The sequence below is a fragment of the Nicotiana tabacum genome, chromosome 15, assembly GCF_000715075.1.
Source record: "Nicotiana tabacum cultivar K326 chromosome 15, ASM71507v2, whole genome shotgun sequence".
Taxonomy (NCBI): domain Eukaryota; kingdom Viridiplantae; phylum Streptophyta; class Magnoliopsida; order Solanales; family Solanaceae; genus Nicotiana; species Nicotiana tabacum.
This window is the reverse complement of record NC_134094.1, coordinates 16,718,466-16,741,843: the sequence shown is the minus strand read 5'-3', so window position 1 is coordinate 16,741,843 and position 23,378 is coordinate 16,718,466. Positions and strand designations below refer to the sequence as shown.

Genomic DNA, 23,378 nt, shown 5'->3' with positions numbered 1-23,378 from the left:
GAAACAATCAGGGGATATTTGTAAAGGTAATAAATGACTGGTTGATTTTTAAACGTTAGATATGTTGAAATAAATTCAATTTGAAAAAACGACTAATAATTAAAGCTGGAACACTACGTATTCAACACTAAGAAAATATAATGTGCTATTTGACAATATATGAAGTCAAGAAATAAGAACTGGCATTATATATGTTTTCAAGTAGGTTTAGGCTATGGCAAAATACTAATAAGCAAGCACTTAATTTTGCGGTACAAAATAAAGTTTTGTATTGTTAAATAAGAAGATATATCACGTAACAAAATAGAGAGTATTGCCTATAGTTAATTTGCATCGCTCGTCCTTTGTGAGCATTTCAATAGGCTTATGATCACACATAAATTTGTGTGTGAATTGCTTTAGAAAAATTACATAATTTGAATTTGAGGTCTTAATATGTGTTCAATCCAGAGGAGTAGGCACCTTAGCTCGAGCGATATCGCGTGACACCGCTTCGACAAGCATTTTCATAAATATGTATGTATAAATATTAAGAAAAATAAAAATATTGAGTATAAATATAAAAGATGACATTGCACTTCTTTAAATATTGATACCGCTTACAAAACTTCTTTGCGCGCACGCCATTGATTCAATCTATCATAGTTCTTGTAAATGTTATTTCAGATCTTTAATTTAAAATATTTTAATAAAGTCAATCATTTTTAACATCTAGATTTCTCGTTTTTACTTTTTGTTTATTATATCACATTTTGGACATAGCACTAAGTCGGTATAACTAATTGTGACTTGTGCAAGTTAAGAAAATACAATGCAATGCTGCTGAAACAACAGAGCAACTCGTTTCCAGTAAAAATCTAAAGTTTACTACTTTCACAAAAACTAATAAAAGTTTTAGAGTGCGTTTGACAATTTATTTCATGCAAAGATTCGAGAACAATCAACACAGAATTAGGCTGAAGTGTCTAAGAGAATTTAATATTTGCCCTTCATCAAGAGGCAATATATAAATAAGCCTGCGCCATTGCAACAACTCAAACCATTTCCAATATTGCCTCACAAGTCAGTAGTGCCTTTCCTCTCTCAAACGTTCATTGTCTTTATCTCCCTTCCCCAATTCTCATTGGAAGAATAAAACAAAAATTAAATTAGAAAATGCAAGTTATAATTACGTCCAGTCACAGATTTTTCTGCCATCATCTTCATCAGCTCAAGAGTCCTACATCGTTGTCTGCACAGAAAGCTGAGTTTAAAAAACATGGACCCCGTAAGTTACTTTTTTCACACGGGATTTAACTTATACTTCCTCCGTTCACTTTTAATTATCCAATATTCTAAAAATAAAGTTTCACTTTTACTTGTCACTTTTAACATATCAAGAGAAAACACTTTCTTTTTTCCTGTTATACCTATAGTATTAACTCATTTCGAATCATTTTCTGAAATCTATTAAAAATATGCATCAATTAATAAGGGTGTCATGGTAAATTATACACTTCATTTATTATTTCTTAAGGGATATGCAAAGTTCATAGTAGACAAGTAAAAGTGAACGGAGGGAGTATCTACTAACAGTGCAAAAAAAAAATATTTACCTAATCAGTGGAATTTACACTAACTTGGATCCCTTAAACTTAAATTATTATTCCATCCGTTCCAATTTAATGATTGGACATCCGGTTTAAGAAAAAAATGAAAACTTTTAAAATTTGTGGTCCTAACAAGTCATAACATTTGTGTGGTTATAATCTTTTACACTTGTGGTGTTAAACATGTCAGAGTGTTTGTGTAGCTATAAAAACTTCTCATTTAAGGTATAATTGGATATTTAAGTTAAAATATTGCCCAATTTAAAAAGGGGTCATTCTTTTTGAAATGAACCAAAAAAATAAATATTATCTATTCGTCCTCACTTCACTCTCAGTAGCACACGTAAAATCATAAGCATTCGGAAAGAATATCACAGTCAATTACTTGCCCCTTCTTATCTCAATAGTAGTATAACTAATTACTATGCCATTTCATTTTTATTTAATATATTCACAGGAAATTGGTTGTTCCAAACTGAAGGCTCACTTCTATATAAACCAGTTCGTCTCAATTGTGCAACTAGTGATGCAAGTTATCTTGGTATGATCATTTCGACTGTACTAGATAGATGATACATTAAACAATTATATTGCCTAAGGAATTGTTTACAACCACAAAGCAAGTTTTGATAAATGAGCTACACTTTTTGCAGGTAATGTGAATGAGTACTTAGAATCTGATCACTCAAAAAACTCCGAAGAAAAGGATATTCAGGTGATAAGAAAATTATTTGCCTTAGCTTGACTTCTCTCAAATTTGTGATAAAATTGTTATTTTACATGAAAAATATATTTTTGAAAAATATTGTTATTCACATAAAATATTTTCTGGTGTTTTGATTGGCGAGTGAAAATATTATTTAAAAAAAACATATTTATATAAAAAGAATGATACCTTGTTATATTTGAAAATAACTTTAAATTTCTCATTTACCCTTAATCACATATTTGAAAAGTCTTTTATTTTTTTCTTATATTTCGTACCTAGTCAAATTATGTCACATAAATTGAAACAAGGCTAGTACATTTCTTTTTTGTTAAATGAAATCATAGCGGAATTGTTTGTCTCAATAGGTAAGCAGAACAATACAGATGAAAGGTTTGACATAAGAGATCAAACACATGTTGAATTCGATGGAGGATGGAAGGTTAAATGTCTTAGCCTATGACACAGCTTGGGTTTCCTTTATTCCAAATACTACTAATAATGGAAATGATCAAAGACCTATGTTTCCATCTTGTCTTCAATGGATTATAGACAATCAACTTTCTGATGGTTCATGGGGAGAGGAGATTGTATTCTGCATATATGATCGACTCTTGAACACACTAGCATGTGTTGTTGCATTGACATTATGGAACACGTGCCTTCCTAAGAGAAACAAAGGTGTGGAATGTGTTGCTATATATTACTCAGTATGAAACATGATTTTTATGTTATATGTATACAATTTATATGTATACAATTTGTCCAACATATTTATACGATCAGATCGCTTAGGTATCTATACGGAAATTTTCATGATAACCATTAATTTGCCGGCAACTTTATAAAAATGGTAAATGATTGAATATTTAAAATTATTTCTTAAATACTATTTTGCACTCGATATTTACACCAAATTAAATTATTTATTCTGGTATAAATGTCTGAGTACTTACAAAACTTTACTAGTTTCTTAAGCAGGGCCGGCTCTAACATTATCACAAGTAAGACGTGTGCCTTATGCCCCCAAAATTTGAGGGGTGGGGGAGGCTTTTATTTTAGAAATAATAGGTTTATAGATTTTAAAAAAAAAATCATACTTAGTACTTTTAGTACAAAACTAGAGTTGTCCTATAACAACTGCAAGAAAGAATAAGAATAAGAAGAATTGCTTAAGTAAGGTAGTCGCTTCTTTTTTCGGTATGCCGCTCCGCGAGCAAGGAGTGCCACGCACGAGCGGAGAGTTGAACCAAGTAACATTGTAAAGGCATAATGATAGTAGGGTCGGGATATCCCCGCCCTCCGAACCGGACGTGAGGGTCTCCCCTCATCCAGAAGTTTTATTATAATTAATTAATAAAATCTTGCCTAATATCAATAATGTCTCAAGAAAGATTAAACAGACCGATTATATTATTAATTGAGAATGAATTATTAGAGGAAATCGATTATAAATAAAAAATTATTAGCCACTTTGTATCTCAAAAAACTAGAAAAGTAGACTTCATATAAAAGTATATCATAATTTTCCTTTAAACATTCAGGCCTCACGATTAAGCTTGGGTTTTAGGCCATATATGCTTGAGCCACCGTGTTCTTAAGCTCCTTAGCATTTAGTATCTAATCCTGTTAATACTTTATTCTTGATCCAATACTTGCATGCTTACAATGGACCATTCTTGTTTCCTAGGTGTGATGTTTATCAAAGAAAACTTAAGCAAGCTAGAGACAGGGGAAGTTGAAAACATGACTAGTGGATTTGAACTTGTGTTTCCTACTCTCCTTGAAAAAGCTCAACAACTAGATATTGACATTCCGTATGATGCTCCAGTCTTAAAGGATATTTATGCAAGGAGAGAAGTAAAGTTAACAAGGTAAAATGACTACACGTGATATGATCTTGCACGAAATTAGATCCAAGATTTAAATTTAACGGTCCAATCTATAGTATTTTCAGCATCAAAACCATTGTACTTTTTATGTTATGGATTCGGAATGTAATATTTATTGAACTTAGAGTAATTTATCACACATATATTTATATTTCATATAAAAAATATTATATTCAGTTGTCAACGGTTCTTTCCTCCTGTGATTTATTAATATATTTCTATTTTGCAGAATTCCTAAAGATGTTATCCATACGATTCCGACAACAGTATTGTTTTCATTAGAAGGATTAAGGGACGACTTAGACTGGCAAAGACTTTTAAAGCTTCAAATGCCTGATGGTTCATTCTTAATATCCCCTGCTTCCACTGCCTTTGCATTCATGGAAACAAATGATGAAAAGTGTTTGGCATATCTTCAGAACGTTGTTGAAAAGAGTAATGGAGGAGGTACCTAGAATCTTCCTTTGTCCATAACATTTAGGTAAAGGTGTGTCAAATAGACGGGTTGGGCTGGTCAAATGGGCTAAGTCAATAAATGGACGTGTTATTCAAAAGTTACTGAGCTGATCAGATGAGATAAGTCAAAATGGGCCAGAATTTGAGTCATTTATCAAACTTTAATTAATATGTATTGTTTTCTTATGAATGATTTAATTTTAAAATATTTTTTTTCTTTTGTTATGGTAATATATAACATTTCAAATAAAAAAATTTATTTTAAAAGATATTTTACCAAAGTTAATCATTGATCAATTCAGGCTAAAATCAACCCAATTCTAGATGGACTGAGACTTACTGTATTAAGATGTGTTGAGTTCAATAAATTGGTGGGTCAAATAGGTTTGGGCTCAAATTGCCACCTCTAATGACATACCATGGACAATTCCAAAATATTGTACTTCTTCCGTTTCATTTACACTTAATGACAAGTTTTGTAGCAATATAAATGTTATAACATGATTAAGATCACAAGTTTCAAATGATGAGACATGCACTAATTACATGCAATATGTTTAGCGCGACAATACCCGTTCGACTTGGTAACACGACTTTGGGCAATTGATCGATTACAACGCCTTGGAATCTCTTATTATTTTGCGGAAGAGTTCAAGGAACTTTTGAATCATGTGTTCAGGTAAACAAGGAGCAATATATTTGCGTCACACAATTAAGAGCATGAAATCATCAATTTTGAGCAATTTATGTGACAAGTCTAATTTATTGTTGAACTACAGATACTGGGACGAGGAGAATGGAATTTTTAGTGGAAGGAATTCAAACGTTTCTGATGTTGATGATACATGCATGGCTATAAGGTTGCTAAGGTTACATGGGTATGATGTTAGTCCAGGCAAGTCAATGGAAAAGTTACTCACTGATTTCGCAAAATTTACTTAGTGGACGTTTAGACATCCGAAAAACGTTTTTCTTAAAAAGGAATTCTACGTAGAAATGGTATTTGAAAATTAAAGTTGTATTTGGATATAAATACAATTTGAAGTTATTTTTAAAATTTTATGAGTAATTTGAAGTGAAAATTTTAAAAAATAACTTTTTAGTAATTTTTAAATTTCCGAAATTTAATTTTTCATGAATTCCGAAAAAAAAAAAAAAAAATTTGAAAAACCAAATATGATTTTTTTATGGTCAAACGGGCCCTAAAGTATTTATTGGTGGCTTAATCCAATTTTTTAATTCTGTCACAGATGCGCTAAACAATTTCAAAGATGGTGATCAATTCGTTTGCTTCAGAGGTGAAGTGGACGGGTCACCAACACATATGTTTAATCTCTATAGATGTTCCCAAGTTTTATTCCCAGGAGAAAAGATTCTTGAAGAGGCAAAGAATTTTACTTATAACTTCTTACAGCAATGTCTTGCAAACAACCGATGCTTAGACAAATGGGTCATAGCTAAGGACATCCCCGGGGAGGTAAATAATGAACAAAGATTTTAATATTTACATACTGCAGTGTAAAAGAAATTTTATAAGTTAAATACATGTAATCGTCCATAGAAAATGCAATTAGCAACTTGAAAAATAGGGAAAAATAATTACATCTTACATTATCTTAAAACACACTAATAGTAAAATTCTTTACGCAATTTATATAAGTTAAATTCACGAGAAATAAACCATTCTCTCCGTTCACTTTTACTTATTCACTATACTAAAAATATTTTTTTTACTTGTCCACTATATTAAATCTAGAGAAAAACAATCTTCTTTTCATGTTTTACTCTTATCATACTACTCATTCTCCGAATCATTCCCAAGACTTTTTAAAATACTCTCATTATTATGAGTAAAATTGTAAAGAGAATGCAAAGTCAAAAGTAGACAACTATAAATGAACTAGGAGAGTACTCATTTTTAAAAACTATAGATACTGTTGGTGAAAACGATAAATAACAATAACACAATAGATCTGTAACAACGAAACCAAATCTTTTAACGGGGTAAAATACAATACCCTCGAGCAGAGCAATATAATACCACTAAATATTACAACTTGATAGTGTCAAGATACTACTACAATTTAGAAAAAAATAATACTCTTTATTTTAAATACCTCACTACGATATTACTCGTACTCATAATTTATCTCATAAACTACAATCCGTGGAATACTCTCTCTGAGTCTATGTTGCTTATCTCGATTCGGTGTATTTGATCCGAAGAGCTGAAGCCTCCTTTTATAGCAGCGAGGAATCGTTCCTCCAACCAATCAAAGGATTGGACTTACAAATTGCATTGCAGATTTCCTTAACTTGTTGCACCGTCCAAAACCAATTTGCAAATTGGTTTTGCTATTTGTTTTTCTTTTGGTGTTATTGCAACTTGTTGTCACCTTTTTTTCTTTTTTCTTTTATTTAGATGGGTTCCATAGCTGCAACATGTAATACTCTTTATCTTTTACTATGCATAATTTGCTAAATATGTTGTAAAACATTTATTTATAGATAAGGTATGCACTAGAATTTCCATGGTATGCCAGCTTACCTCGGGTGGAAGCTAGGTATTATATAGAACAGTATGGCGGAGCAGATGATATTTGGATTGGCAAGACGTTATACAGGTAACTCTTTAAGTATGTTCTGAAATTTTCTTTTCTCTGGTGATAATAACATTTTTATTCTCTAGTCAATAAACAGTTCTATGTTAGTTTTCATTTAGGTTTACCGTACATAAGTAGTTACACAAAAGTTAAAATTAAGAGAGGATTTAACTTGGTTAAACTATAGAATTATAGTCTAACCAACTCGTGTCTCTTGGTACTTCAAACAAATAAATATTATCATAACTGCCTTAGGACGGCTTAAATTGGAGTGTGATTATCTCATCTAATATTTTAGTTTGCTAGAGATCATAATTTTATTTACTTAATTTGCCTTAATTCAATATTCATGATCACCTCACTAGCGGACGTGCTTTTTTTTATTTTATGGCGAAGTACGTAGAAAGTTTTCTTCAATAACGGGTGACGATGAGATTCAAATTTAAAATCTTTACATGTTATGATGCTATGTTTAATTGTATGACCATCTAAAACTTCAAGTGAACAGACATAACAAACTCATATTTATTTAATAATGCCTTTAGTGCCCATATATATTTATGACGAAGCTCTATGGTAAATGAAGATATTTAAGAATAAATGAAGATTTTCTGTTTTTAAATATAAAGTGTTTCATTGAAATTCTTACAGTACAATATGTATTAATACACTGTGTAAAGAGTCCCTCCAAGCTCACTCTTAGGCCTATTCAAAATTGAACCGAAATCATTAATCGAATCAAACCGATGACTTATTGGCTTATTGATATCGGATTATCGGGGTAATAGATGGTAAACGGATTGAGATTATATAATTAACGGCTTAATGGTTTGGGGACAGATTACTTAATTTTCTTATCGGTTAAACCGTTAACCCGTTAAAGTTTTTTATATTTACACTTTTACTCCTAAGTATATAAACTTGTTACTACATTGTTGCATAAGTAGTTGTACTTAGAATGATAGAATTGTCTATAGCTAACGGTAGTCGTCTCTAGCTTCTCATGAATTATGAGTGGACATGAATTGAATTCCTCTCTGGGCTATTTTACTTATGCGGGGTTTGTTTCATTACTTCACTTACAATTAGAGTTTGAAGTTTGTCTATAAATGGGGTTTTCTAATTATTTTGTGGATAACAATGCTAATGGTATTGATTGTTCAAAAACTAACCGAGACAGTTTGAACTATGCATTTGGCCGTTTGGTAATTTATTTTTATTTGATTTAGCCGATAAATCGCCCGATAATCGTTACTCTGTACCAATCCGTCTGTTGACTTTTTGGATGGCTAGCGGATTACAATATTTATAATTCGATAACCGATAAGCCGAACCGTTAAGCGTAATTATCCGTCCGATAAGCACCCCTGCTCACTCTTGGCTATCTTATCTCTATCTCAAGGTCATTGTACATACTGCAAATACAACTCATGCAGATGTTATCACTTAGAGACCATCTTCTATATAACTACTACACACGGCAGTCACATATTTACACGCAAGCAGAGCATTGAACTAATTTTATATTTAAAATTTGAGGATCATATTTACTATTTATAGCAATTTTAGTAGATTTCTACACAAAATTTATATTTGACATCCAAAGTGCCGCTAGCATTTAGGGGTGTTAAATGAGCGGGTTGGGCCAATTTTAGGTGGGTCAAAATGAGCTGAGTCAATATATGGACGGGTCATTGACCCGCCCAAGAGTTAATTGAGCTGAGATGAGTTGGGTCAAGATGAGCTAAAATCTGAGTCATAGTCCAACTTTTACCAAACTTTAATTAATATGTAGTGTTTTCTTATGAATTGTATAATTACTAAATAAGACTTTTTTTCTTTTGTTATAGTCATATTATAACATATCAAACAAAAAAAAATTATTTCAAAGATACTTTGGTAAAGTTACTCATGGATCAATTTGAACTAAAATTCAACCCATCTTTAAAATGGGTTGAGATGAGTTGGGTCAAAATGGACTAAGTTCAATAAACGGACAGGTCAATAATCCGCCTAACCTTGGGCGGGTTGAGTGGGTCATTTAGGCTTTGGTCAAATTTGACAGCCCTAGCTAGAATTTAAGTTTTTAGGAGCAATTCTAGGTTACACATAATTAAGTTCAAAAAACCCAAAGTATATGGTTGCCTAATTGGAAATTTGTTAATCTTTTGCCCATGCAGAATGCCCGATGTCAACAACAATGTTTATTTACAAGCTGCAAAATTGGATTACAATAGATGCCAAAGTCAACATCGCTTTGAATGGCTGATTATGCAAGAGTATGTACTTGATTTTTTTAATGTTTATAAACAATAAAGCATCAAGCTTTTTATCGTCTAAAATTTGCTCCAACTAATGATTAGGTGGTTTGAGAAGTGCAACTTTCAACAATTTGGAATAAGCAAAAAGTACCTCCTAGTTTCTTATTTCCTAGCTGCTGCAAGTATATTTGAAGTCGAGAAGTCAAGAGAACGCCTTGCATGGGCTAAATCTCGTATAATATATAAGATGATTACATCTTACTACAATGATGAAGCCACAACTTGGACAACTAGGAATTCATTGCTAATGGAATTCAAGGTTTCTCATGATCCGACCAGAAAAAATGGGTATTTATCTCTCTATCTAGTACTTTAAATAATTAATTTATGTATGAAAATATCCCTATCTCTTACAACAATTGGTTGGAAACAAATTCATCGCAAGTGTCACACATTCTCAGTTTTCACAACTAACTTTTGAAGTGGGAATTTGGTTTTTATATCTCCAGAAGTTATTTTTGCTTTTTTGTTTTCCTTCTTTGTTGCAGTAATGAAACAAAAGAGATCTTAGTTCTCAAAAATCTTCGTCAGTTTTTGCGCCAACTATCAGAAGAAACTTTTGAAGACCTAGGCAAAGACATCCATCACCAACTACAAAATGCTGTGAGTATACAAGGATTCCTTTTTTATATATCTTATTCTAACTATACAAGAAAATGTCACAAAAACATGATAAATCACAAATAGTTCGTACTTTACCAATTAGTTGTCAACCATATTTGTTTTCTCAAGTTTTTGGGTGGTGAAAGAGACTTGGAGGAAGGGAAAGAGAAAGGAAAGGTTTGGTCAGAATCAAACCTTACACCTATAAAATAAAAGGCAACAATATTACTAGCTAGTGATTATATTCATCATTCATTTTATCCTTATGTTTTTTTATCAAAATAATCCAAACAAACAAAAATAGATTTAGGATGTGTTATATTTATTTTCAGCTTGATATATATACACATACGAAGAAAATAAAAACATCTGTATAATAAGACCATACATTCATTTTAAACTCATTGATTCTAAATTTTAAACTCATCTATGCAAAAAGAACTACAATTAACCTTAAGACTAATCAACGATGCTACTCTTGAAATTCATCATATTATTTTTGCTTGCATATTTTCTTTTCGAGTGCAGTGGGAAACGTGGTTGGTGTTCTTGAGGGAGGAAAAGAATGCATGTCAAGAAGAAACAGAGTTGCTGGTGCGCACAATTAATCTCTCGGGCGGCTATATGACACATGATGAGATATTATTCGATGCGGACTACGAGAATCTGTCCAACCTTACCAATAAAGTTTGTGGCAAGCTTAATGAGCTCCAAAATGACAAGGTTAGGAACCATAATAATCATCTTTTAATTTTCTTTTGGAGTAATTACACGAATAATAAATTATTTTTAAGTTTATTGTACCAAAGTCATATTTTTTTTAATTGAAATATAAACCAATTATGGGTGTGTTTGGTATGGACATGTTTGGTTGTTCAAAATATTTTGAAAAATAGTTTGAAAAATATTTTGTCTAGGAAAACAAATTTCTTAAAAATAAAGAAAATGATTTCCTTGATGCAAGTAGGAAAAACAAGTTAGATAAGTGGCACTCTATGTTGATTGCCTCCCCCCACCCCTCCCCGAACTCTATCCCCTGCCTCACCTCCCTCTGCCCCCACTCTTGACCCCTCCCCCTAAGCTTGGGATGCCTTCTCCCCATGCCCCCAAGAACACTCCACCCTACCACGCCGCCCATCACCCCCTACCTCTATAGTGTTTGTCAAGATTGTAAACAAACTTTTGGGCGATATTTTCTGCTTATTTATCAAACATCAACAAATAAATAAGAAAGACCACTTATTTTTTGAGAGATTTACTTTCAGGAAAATTTTTCTGCTGAAAAATATTTTTATTCATACCAAACACACCCAATGTATGTATCACAAAAAATAAAAAATAAAAAGCTAGAAAAATTATGTCAAATTCGATCCCAAAAACATAATAGGTTGCAACTTCAAAAACTTACCTAGCATAATATCTATCAATACACCGCTTAAAATTAAAAATCAAAAATAAATACTTTTTAACCCATCTAAAAAGGTCGTGATGTGTCTCATGGTTAAAAACAATGGGTTTTAAGTTGGATTTGCAAATGGGTTTTATAAAATATTAGATGGTGTAAGGTTGATATTATAAGGTGTGCATAAGTGGCAGCTTACTTATTTTTTATGGGACCAAATTTAGTATTTTCTTGTATTTTTCTAATATTTGTGATATATAAGCAGGATGGAGTTATTTCTCCATTTAAAAAATTAATTCTATGATTTTGGCAGAATAAATCTATGAAAACGAACAATTCTTTTTATTTCAGCTTTCTAATTCCTCTATTTAAATCTAAACAAATGTTAGGTGACGGGCGGCTCAAAGAACACCAATATTGAACTCGACATGCAAGCTCTCGTAAAGTTAGTGTTTGGTAACACCTCAAGCAACATCAACCAAGACATTAAGCAAACATTTTTTGCAGTTGTGAAGACTTTCTATTACAGTGCGCATGTTAGTGAGGAAATAATGAACTTTCACATATCCAAAGTGCTTTTTCAGCAAGTCTAGTAACATTTTATGTTTGTAGCTGACAGTAATTCTGAAATAACATGGTGCTTTATCTCTTTAATTTCTTATACTTATTAATTTGTCATTGTCATTTTGAAACATCTCTTATAATATGTTAAAGCGAAATTTATTAGTGCGTATACAAATTTAGAGTGTCAAGATGATTCTATCAAAATTTATTTTTATTTTAATGTCAAATTATTGAATATCTCAAATACGATATATGCAAGGGTATGTGCTGCATTCTATTTTATACTAGTTAAAACAGAACACAATAGATGGCATTCTAAAAGGTTGATTAAAGTTTTAGGACACCTAAAATTGTTATGTTAACTCCGTATATTATCAGCGAAACTTGTGAGATTCTAAGTAGGGGTTCAAGTTATCCTAAAGGAAAGGGATTGGGCAACCTTTAAGATCCATTAAAACGCGGTTCCCGATCGGACCTAATTAACTAGATAGGTTCTATAAAAGGGATTAGGTATCCAACCGCTCTAAAGATTAGGAAGTCGCCACCGGAATAAAGTGCGTGGACTTGGTCAACCACTCCACAATAACCCAGAATGCGTCATATTTCTTCAAGGTCCGTGGTAAGCCTGCCACAAAATCAATAATGATGCGCTCTCACTTCCACTTTGGTATCTCCAATCTCCGAGTTAGTCCATCTGATTTTTTATCTTCATACTTCACGTTTTGACAATTCAAACACCGCGATACATAAGCAACAATGTCTTTCTTCATTCTCCACCACCAATAATGTTGTTTTAAGTCATGGTACATCTTCGTGACACCTAGGTGAATAGAATATCGCGAACTGTGCACCTCCTCAAGGATCAAATCTCTCAATCCATCAACATTTGGAACACACATCCGGCCTTGAAGATGCATAACACCATTATCTCTAATCAAAACCTCCTTGATACCACCCTGCTGCACCGTATCCTTCAACACCAACAAGTGAGGATCATCAAACTAGCGAGCCTTAATACGCTCCAACAACGAAGATTGCACCATAGAGCCTGAATATGTGATTTATTTGTACTCTGAAATTCATAGATTTGATGTTAGAATTCATGAAAAAGTAGTTGAAATTAATTGAAAACTAGTTAAAGTGCTTTCCAATGAATTTGGGAAGAAATTCCTCTTCAAAAATTGACTCTAGAGAGTTTACGGTTGAAAAATGGTGTAAAACAAATTAAGTCCTGAAATTCCCAACTTTTAGTGAGGTGCAGATATCGCAATTGTGAACTCTTGTTCATAATTGCGAACACTTGTTCGCAATTATGATATTCGCAAATGTGAACCACCGATCGCAAATCCGATCCTTTTCTTCGCATCTGCGAAAGACCCTTTCCTCGCAAATGCGGCCAAAGCTTCGCATTTGCGAGCCAAAAATCACAACTGTGAGGCTCGCAATTTCGATAAGGTTCTTGCAAAAGTGAGACCTGTAACCTTACACTAGCAATTGCTTAGCTTCAATAATTCCAAACTCAACCAAAACATATCTGAAACTCATTCGAGTACCTCGTGATCCAATTCGAACATTCACACACGTGTAATAATATCATACAAATTCACTCGCTTACTCGAATTATCAAAACAACATCAAGAACCAGGTTCATTAGGTTATAAACTTTTCAAAGTCATTAGGTTATAAACAACATCTGAAACTTTTCAAAGTCACTTATCATCAAGGACCAGGTTCATTAGGTTATAAACATCACAGTCCAAACTAAAAGCACAACCTAATTTCCCTTTTTGGCATCATCAAAAAGTTGCATAATAATGTTAGATAACCAGATTTTAATAGAAATTACTCATGGCCACTGGGGCAACTTTAAATGCAATAATGGAGTCAAATATCATCGATCAATCTAAGGATATTAGCCATCTAAAAAATTATCAACAAACAGTTAGAGCAAAAGCAGTGAATTTCATTGATTGATAAGATCCTACCACAAAGCATAAAAAGAAATAAAAACACTGGATCATGAGCAAAAGAAGCAAAAAAATCCTGAACTGGATTACTGGTTGATCTACACTACGCAAGGAGGCTTAAGGCTGGGAAGGACCAGGTTCTTTATTTTTGGCTTGGAGTAGTTTCAGCATATCCTGAAGAATGCCATCACGCTTCTCCTTTTCATTTTCTAGCTCGGCTCTAAGAGCATCTCTCTCAGTCTCCACCTCCGCTAACCTGTTCTTCAGCCTATCAATCTCAGTATCCTTAGCCCCACTTGCTTGCACCAAAGCTCGCACTTTGATCTTCACTGGTACCTTTTTGGATGAACCAGGTTCTTTAGGAGTGGTTTAGACTTCATAGTCACAAACAGTTAGAGTGTTTGCCCCAAAATGATCCTTCCTTGTACAAACTTCCCATTTCTTGATGGGTACCTTAAAGTGTGCAAGTAAAACCGTGAGAATAAATCCATAGGGTATGGCGTGAGTTTTGGTAGCATTCAGAACCCTATCAAGAAGCTGGATAATAAAACCAGGATTATTGATTTGCCTCCCACTGTCCAAACATTCCATAAGGACCAGGTCCATGATTGTTGCAATGTGCCTCTTTTCATGCCTAGGTAGCACAACTTTGTTCACAAACTCGAACAACACTTTGTGGGGTAGCTTCATCTAACTTTTGTAAATAGCCTTGGGCTCAAGTTCTTCATCATTATCATCAAACGTTCTTGCAATGGCAAGGGCATTAGGGAGATTCTCTAGACATGGACATTTGAGCTTCTTATAATCATTGTACCCTTCAGCAGGTATACCTAAGATCTCTCCTAGTTCTTTAGCATCAAAGCTCATTGTCACCCCCTTTACCACACTGGTGACCCTACCATCTTTGATCTCACAATTTGCCATGAACTCCACAATCTCAGTTCTGGCCAGCTTTCCATCCATCTGAAGGACCATGTCCTTCCATCCTTGCAATTGTAACTTCTCTAGTAGCATTACCATACCTTCCTCCTCCAAGTCCCTGAGGAGACTACCTTTCAAGATGGTTCTCTTTCCAAACTTAACCATCTTGTAATACTCAGCATCAAATTCTTTTTCTTCTTCTTTTTCTTCTTTCACACTTCATTCTTCTTCCTCCACTATTTTCACTTTTTTTGGTTTCAATGCAGACATGGTTCTTTTAGCCAAAGTAGATGGCTCCGCAAACTTTGTTTTTGAAGCAAGACTTCTTTGTGGAAGTCTTGGATTTCTTTGCCTTTGGAGTCACAACCTCTATTTCCTCTGTCTCCTCTTCATTCCGAAGGACCAAGTCCATCTTGTCAATTTCAACAGGCTCAACCACCTTTTTTCGTTTAGCAGTAGCTTTTCTCTTACTTTCTTCTATGGCTTTTTCCAGTTCAGCATCACTCTGCTTCTTCTGACTCCTTGTAGCTCTTTCTCTTATAAGAGGAATCTCTACAGGGATAGAAGAGGCAGCCTTTCTCTTCTTATTTGCCCTAGCAGTGCCAGGAACTTTGACTCCTAAACTCCTTTTCTTTTTGGGATTGTAATTTTCAGACACCCTTTTCAGTAGGGCTGCGAGGGTTTCCTGATCAGTTGGAACATGTTCTTGAACATCTTTCCCTAATCGAACCAACCCCTCAGCAGCTTCTCCAGAGCCACATCCCTTTTTTTCTTTTACACTTTCTCCAGCAGATTCCTTACTCCACACTACCATTGCTCATGTTTCTTTAATCAAACTAGTAGGAGAGGGTGAACCTTCAGCCACTCCTTTTCCCATACCCATCACAATACCTTGAACACCCTCACTCTCTTTTTCTTTTCTCTTTTTATCTTTACCACCTATTCTCCTAGACTCAGTAGTCTCAATCCCAGCAACAAATCCCACCAGAATGAACCTATTCTCCAAATTGTCAGCGACCTCAGAGATGATTTCAGTAATAATATTTGGGCCAGAAGTTATATGTTCTATTTCAGACAAAATAGTTTCTTCCCCCTCAGTAGTAGATTTGGATGATTCATCAGATTTCTGGGGTTCTTGGGCCTGGCTTGCTTTCAATTGTTCATCTAATTTCATGAATAATTCACTCCCAGCCACAGTCTTGCGAGTAAACATCTTGAATCTTGCTTTCTTAGATTGAGGTGTGGTTGAAGGTGTGGATGTGGATTATTTGGGTGGTGATGAGTGATTTTTCAGAGAGGTTTTCCATTTCTGTGTTTGGGTATGAGAGAGGAAGAGTTAGTGTGTGTTAGGTAGATGAAAGAAGATGGAGAGAATTTTGACGGCTTGAAAATTTAGAAGTGACGAAGCAATTGAGGCCTAATCAATTTAAAGTGGAAGTGTTTGATCGGGTAACGACAGCCTTTGCTGAAGTCTAATCAAATTGGAATTCAGTTTTAAAAGACGTTGAAGAGTGTCCCTAGAATCTAGGCAGTTAATGTGGTTTGTACTCTGTCAAATAAAACCGGTCGATTTCGTAACTGATAAGATCGAGGGGTTTAGGATTGAATGGGACTCGCCTCTTAATCATAATCCAAATATACTTATTTCAAAATATGCAGAGTGGAGAGTACGTACCAAGTAAACTTGATGAACCAGGTTCTTCACTGAGAAATCTCTTGTGTAAGTCTGAATTTTCTTAGAAAATAAAAATAATATCATTAGAGATTAATGAGACATTTTAGCACATGGCATAAGAGTATACTGATGAAAGTATGAGACTGAGAAAAATCTAATCTAATTATTTACAAAAAATCACAATTTTTCCAACCAGCCCAATATATCGAGGGCTCAACTTGCCTTTCTTCCCGAACCTCAACACACCCTTCATGGGTGAAATCTTGAGCAGAACCTTCTCCCCAACCATGTAAGCAACATCACATACCTTCCAGTCAGCATAACTCTTCTGTCTAGACTGCACCGTGCGAAGTCGCTCCTGAATCAATTTAACTTTTTCCAAAGCATCCTGAACCAAATCAGTACCCAGTAGTCTAGTCTCACCAGGCTCAAACCAACCAACTGAAGACCGACACCGTCTCCCATATAAAGCCTCATACGGAGCCATCTGAATGATCAATTGGTAGCTGTTATTGTAAGCAAACTCTGCAAATGGCAAATTTATCCCAAGAACCTCCAAAATCAATGACACAAGCGCATAACATATCTTCCAATATCGGAATAGTGCGCTCGGACTATCCGTCCGTCTGAGGGTGAAATGTTGTACTTAGCTGAACGTGTTTGCCTAATTCTCGCTGCACTGCTCTCCAAAACTGTGATGTAAATTGCGTGCCCCGATTTGAAATGATGGACACTGGCACACCGTGTAGGCGAACAATCTCGCGGATATAAATTTCAGCCAACCGTTCTGAAGAGTAAGTAGTACCCACTGGAATAAAATGCGTGGACTTAGTCAATCGATCCACTATCACCCAAACAACATCAAACTTCCTCAAAGTCTGTGGATGTCCAACTACGAAATCCATGGTAATATGCTCCCATTTCCACTCTAGAATTTCAAGTCTCTGAAGCAATCCTCCCGGTATCTGATGTTTATATTTCACTTGTTGATAATTTAAACACCCATCTACAAACCTAACTATATCTTTCTTCATTCGACTCCACCTATAATGCTGCCTCAAATCCTGATACATCTTCGCGGCACCTGGATGAATAGATTACCGCGAACTGTGAGCTTCCTGGAGAATCAACTCATGTGAACCATCTACATTAGGCACACATAGCCTGCCCTGCATCCGTAATACACCATCATCCCCAATAGTGACTTCATTGGCATCACTGTGTTGAACCGTGTCTTTAAGGACAAGCAAATGAGGATCATCATACTGGCGCTCTCTGATGCGATCATATAAAGAAGACCGAGAAACCACACAAGCCAGAACTCAATTCGACTCAGAAGCATCCAATCTAACAAATTGGTTGGCCAAGGCCTGAACATCTAAGGCTAAAGGCCTCTCTGCTACCGGTAAATATGCTAAGCTGCCCAAACTCTCCGCCTTACGACTCAATGCATCGGCCACCATATTGGCCTTTCCGGGATTATAGAGAATAGTGATGTCATAATCCTTAAGAAACTCTAACCACCTTCGCTGCCGCAAATTAAGCTCCTTTTGCTTAAAAAAATGTTGTAGACTCCAGTGATTAGTATAAACCTCACAATGGACACCGTACATGTAATGCAGCCAAATTTTCAAGGCGTGAACAATAGCTGCTAACTCAAGGTCGTGGACCGGATAATTCTTCTCATGTACCTTTAACTATCTGGATGCATAGGCAATCACCCTACCGTCTTCCATTAGCACTTCGCCGAGACCAATACGCTACGCGTCACAACACATAGTATAAGACCTTGAACTTGTAGGAAATACCAATACTGGAGCTGTAGTGAAAGCTATCATGAGCTTTTGAAAGCTCTCTTCACATTCATCCGACCACCTGAACGGAGCACCATTCTAGGTCAATTGAGTCATAGGCGATGCAATAGTCGAGAATACCTCCACGAAGCGATGATAATAACCGGCCAAGCCGAAAAAACTCTGAATCTCAGTAACTAAAGATGGTCTGTGCCAACTATGAACAACCTCAATTTTCTTCGGATCCACCTTAATCCCTTCACTAGACATTATGTGTCCCAAGAATGCTACTGAACTAAGCTAGAACTCACACTTAGAGAATTTGGCATATAGTTTCTCCTCTATCAGCCTCTGTAATACAATGCCCAAGTGTTGTGCATGCTCCTCCTGGCTACATGAGTACACCGGGATATCATCAATAAATACCACGATAAATGAGTCAAGATATGGCTGGAATACGCTATTCATCAGGTGCATAAATATTACTGGGGCATTGGTTGGCCCAAATGACATCACAAGAAATTCATAGTGACCATAACGAGTCCTGAATGTCGTCTTTAGAATATCCGAATCCCGAATTTTCAACTGGTGATACCCAGATCTCAAATCAATTTTGGAGAATACCCTCGCTCCTTGAAATTGGTCAAATAAATCATCAATACGCGGCAAAAGAATACTTATTCTTGATTGTAACTTTGTTCAACTGCCTTTAATACACATCGGCATAGTACCATCTTTCTTTTTCACAAACAGAACTGGTGCACACCAAGGCGACACACTAGGCCTAATAAACTCCTTATCAAGAAGCTCTTGAAGTTGCTCTTTCAATTCTTTTAACTCAGATGGTGCCACACGATACGGAGGAATAGATATGGGCTGAGTTCCCGACACCAAGTCAATACCGAAATCAATATCCTTGTCGGGCGGCATACCCGGCAGGTCTGCGGGAAATACATCCGGAAAGTCTCTCACTACCGGTACTGAATCAATAGTAGGAGTATCTGCATCAACATCTCTCACAAAAGCGAAATATGACAAACACCCCTTCCCAACCATATGTTAGGCTTTCAAATAAGAAATTACCCTGTTGGGAACATAATCTAGAGAACCTCTCCGTTCGACCTTCGGCAACCCCGGTATCGCCAACGTCACGGTTTTTGCATGATAGTCCAGAATAGCATGACATGGAGATAACCAATCTATACCCAGGATTACGTCGAAATCAACCATACTAAGCAATAAGAGATCAACTCTAGTCTCCAATCCCCCAATGGTTACCACATAAGACCGATATACACGGTCCACAATAATAGTATCGCCCACCGGCATAGATAGACGAACAGGTGAAACTAAGGACTCATGGGGCATATCCAGATAATGAGTAAAGTACGATGATACATACGAATTAGTTGAACCAGGGTCAAATAATATAGAAGCTTCCCTGTGGCACATTGAGACAATACCTATGATCACTACATCTGAGGCAACGCTATCTGGCCTGGCAGGAAAAGCATAGAATCGGGCCTCACAACCACCTGATCGGCCTCCCCCTCTTGGGCGACCCCTAGCTGACTGACCCCTACCCCGAACTGGCTGGGCGGGTGGTGAAGTAACTGGTACTGAAGTCGTAGTCAGACTTCTCTACTGCACTGGACCTCCCAAGCGACGAGGACATTGTCTCCACATTAGCCCAAATTCCCCGCACTCAAAGCAGCTCCCCGGTACTGGTGGTGGTGCTGATTGAATTGGGCCCCAAGAACCAGAATAACTGTTAGTAGCACCCTGTGCAAATGAACCCTGAACTGAAGGAGCATGGGACGAACTTTGGGCTGGCAGGGCACTGAAAGATAACTGACCCTGATGAGAACTATATGAACCCTGGTTGGATGATGTACCACGGTGAACTGGACGACCTGCCTGAGAGTGTCTGTAAGGATGACCCCTAGCACGGTAAAACTGACCCCTTGAAGGAACACCGCTGAAATCACCTGGACTACGAGGCCTCATGGCCTCCCTCTCACCACGCTCCTGGATACGAACCATCTCTATCTGTCGAGCAGTGTCAACTACCACATCAAAAGTAGCACCAGATACTCTCTCCTGAGTCATAAGTAATCATAGTTGATATGTGAGGCCATCAATGAACCTCCTAATCCTCTCCCTATTAGTGGGAACCAACCAAATGGTGTGACGAGCCAACTCAGAAAACCTCATCTCGTACTACGTCAGAGACATGCCATCCTGACGTAACTGCTCAAACTATCTGCGCAGCTCCTCTCTACGAGACTACGGCACAAACTTCTCCAAAAAGAGAACGTAAACTTGTCCAATCTCAATAAAGCCTCAGAAGACATGGCGGGTCTTTCATCGGTCTGTGCCGCAACAACTGGCTGAACTACTCCAACTGACGGGATTGCTAGAGCCTAATACTGGGGAGCTATCTGCTCTAGAGTTGGAGTAGTGGGAGTTTGTGCTCATCCCCTATCCTGTGAGACGGCTGGTGCCACTAAAAATGTACCATTCTGGGCCACACCCTCCATTAAGCTCACCAAATAGACTAGAGCGTCCTGAAGTACTGGAGTAGCAATGAATCCTTCTGGGACCTGAACTAGTCCAACAGGTACAGTCTAAGCTGGAACCTCCACTTCCAAATCTACCTGAGGTTCTACAATAGGTGTTGCTTCTTGAGCTCTATACTGAGCTTTACCTCTGCCTCTACCTCGCCCTCTGGCACGACCTGGGCCTCTACCCCTGGTCATAGTTTCCACCGGGGGTTCTGGTCCCTGTCGATCGGTAGATGTATTACGCGTTCTCGCCATCTGCGAGAGAATAAGAGTAGAATGGTTCAATCATCAATGATAGAATAAAATCGCACGACAGAATAACAAAGAAGTAATATTGTTCCTAAACTCCATAGCCTCTAAGAGATAAGTACAAATGTCTTTGTACCGATCCTTCAGACTCTACTAAGCTTGCTTGTGACTTGTGAGACCCAAGTAACCTAGTGCTCTGATACCAACTTTTCACGACCCGAAATTCCCACCTCCGGGACCGTGATGGCACCTAACATTTCATTTGCTAGGCAAGCCAACGTTAGAATAATTTAAACCATTTTTAACAATTTATTTTAATTAAATAATAAGGAAACCAACAAATGGAATAATATATGAATTTAAAGTAAACAAACCAAAATGATAACGATGTATAAATACCATCCCAGAACTGGAATCACAAGTGCACGAGCTTTTAGAATAATACAAACAAGGGTCTGAATAAAATAAAGTTGTCTGAAAGAAAGCACACAGCTAGGATAAAGTAGAAGGAGACTTCAGAGCTGTGAACGTTGTGCAGCTATACCTCAAGTCTCCTCTGATAGTTGAATCCGAGCAAATCTACAGTACACCTCAGGGACCAAATCCGATATCTGCACAAGAAGTGCAGAGTGCAGTATGAGAAAAATCGGCCCCATGTACTCTGTAAGTGCCGAACCTAACTTCGATGAAGTAGTGACGAGGCTAAGGCAGGTCGCTTACATTAACTTGTACGCAATAATAATAATAATAATAATAATAATAATAATAATAATAATAATAATAATAATAATAACATGAATAGAAGTAAGACCGGTAAATCATATCAATAATTGAAGTTAATTCAGCAGTCATAATCCCTCAATTTATTTTCGTTACGGTGTGCAACCCGTTCCAACAATATAAACTTAGAATAAAATCCATTGCGGCGTGCAACCTGATCCAACAATAAAATCTTTCAATTTAATTCCGTTGTTGCGTGCAACCTGCTCCAACAGTATAAACTTTCAATTAAATTCTGTTGCAGCGTGTAAACCGCTCCAACAATATAAACTTAGAATAAATCTGTTGCGACGTGCAACCCGCTCCAACAATATAATTAAACAACTCTTAAATGTAAAAATGCTTCCATAAATACCACATTTAATAAGAAATTATTAGGCAACAAAGCATACAATTATTATGATTTATTTCGGAAAGAAGTAATGAGAAGTAGCAATTAATTGTCAAAATAAGGGAAAAAATAGGCAATTTAATACTAAATATGCTAAATGTCAAGTAGCAATTAAGACACATAATTCAAATAAGCATGTAGCAATTATAGCATGAATCCAAGACATAATATTGGAAAATAAATATGAGAGAAATAATTAATATAATAATTAATTCGCGATTTAAAATAATTTATGATTTTAAGATAAATATGCAAACAATCAATTTGACGACGTATAGGCACTCGTCACCTCGCCTATACGTCATTACATATGAAATTCACTTAACAAATAATTCAAGGCTTCTATTCCCTCATGTCAAGATTAACCACGACACTTACCTCGCTTCGCAACCAAATTCAAGATTCCAATAAACCTTTGCCTCGCGAATTGGTATCCGAAAGCTTCAAATCTAGTCACAAACAATCCAATATACTCAACACGAATCGTAGGAATTAATTCTATATGAAATTACTTATTTTCCGAATTAAAATCCGAAATTCATCTACAAAAATCAACAATGGGGCCCACGTCTCGAATCCAAAAAAACTCACGATATCCAATTGCCCTACAATTATAGAATTCCAACATCGGATTGCCCTTCAAACCCTAAAATTATAGTTTATGAAGTTCTATAATTTTTTCCAAATTTTCATCTCAAAACACTAATTGAATGATGAAAATAATGATATATTCATGTATATTAACAAAATCCGAATTAGAATCACTTATCCAGATGAATTGCTTGAAAAACCCACGAACAAATCGCCACAAACCGAGCTCTCTAGGTCCAAAAATAAAATATGAGATGAAACCCTAGTTTATATGGTAAAGAAATCTGATCCCCATTGTGCTGACCGCACAT

At 35.9% G+C, this 23,378-nt stretch overlaps 1 protein-coding gene across 2 annotated transcripts; it reads left to right on the top strand.

The window, feature by feature from the left end:
• Positions 1-1,036: 1,036 nt before the first annotated feature.
• On the top strand, positions 1,037-12,226 carry LOC107790102 (copal-8-ol diphosphate hydratase, chloroplastic). Of its 2 annotated transcripts, XM_075230617.1 has the most exons (16): positions 1,037-1,267; positions 2,047-2,130; positions 2,243-2,304; positions 2,664-2,737; positions 2,848-2,976; positions 3,986-4,169; positions 4,417-4,634; positions 5,205-5,322; positions 5,423-5,538; positions 5,894-6,120; positions 7,152-7,267; positions 9,427-9,525; positions 9,610-9,855; positions 10,056-10,170; positions 10,699-10,893; positions 11,962-12,226. In XM_075230617.1, exons 4-16 carry the CDS (start codon positions 2,731-2,733, stop codon positions 12,163-12,165), a joined length of 1,974 nt encoding a protein of 657 aa, XP_075086718.1. In that variant the 5' UTR covers positions 1,037-1,267; positions 2,047-2,130; positions 2,243-2,304; positions 2,664-2,730; the 3' UTR covers positions 12,166-12,226. The 2 variants fall into 2 exon arrangements, with proteins under 2 accessions (XP_075086718.1, XP_016467521.2); XM_016612035.2 differs by having other exon boundaries at positions 2,664-2,976.
• The last annotated feature ends 11,152 nt before the right edge of the window (positions 12,227-23,378 follow it).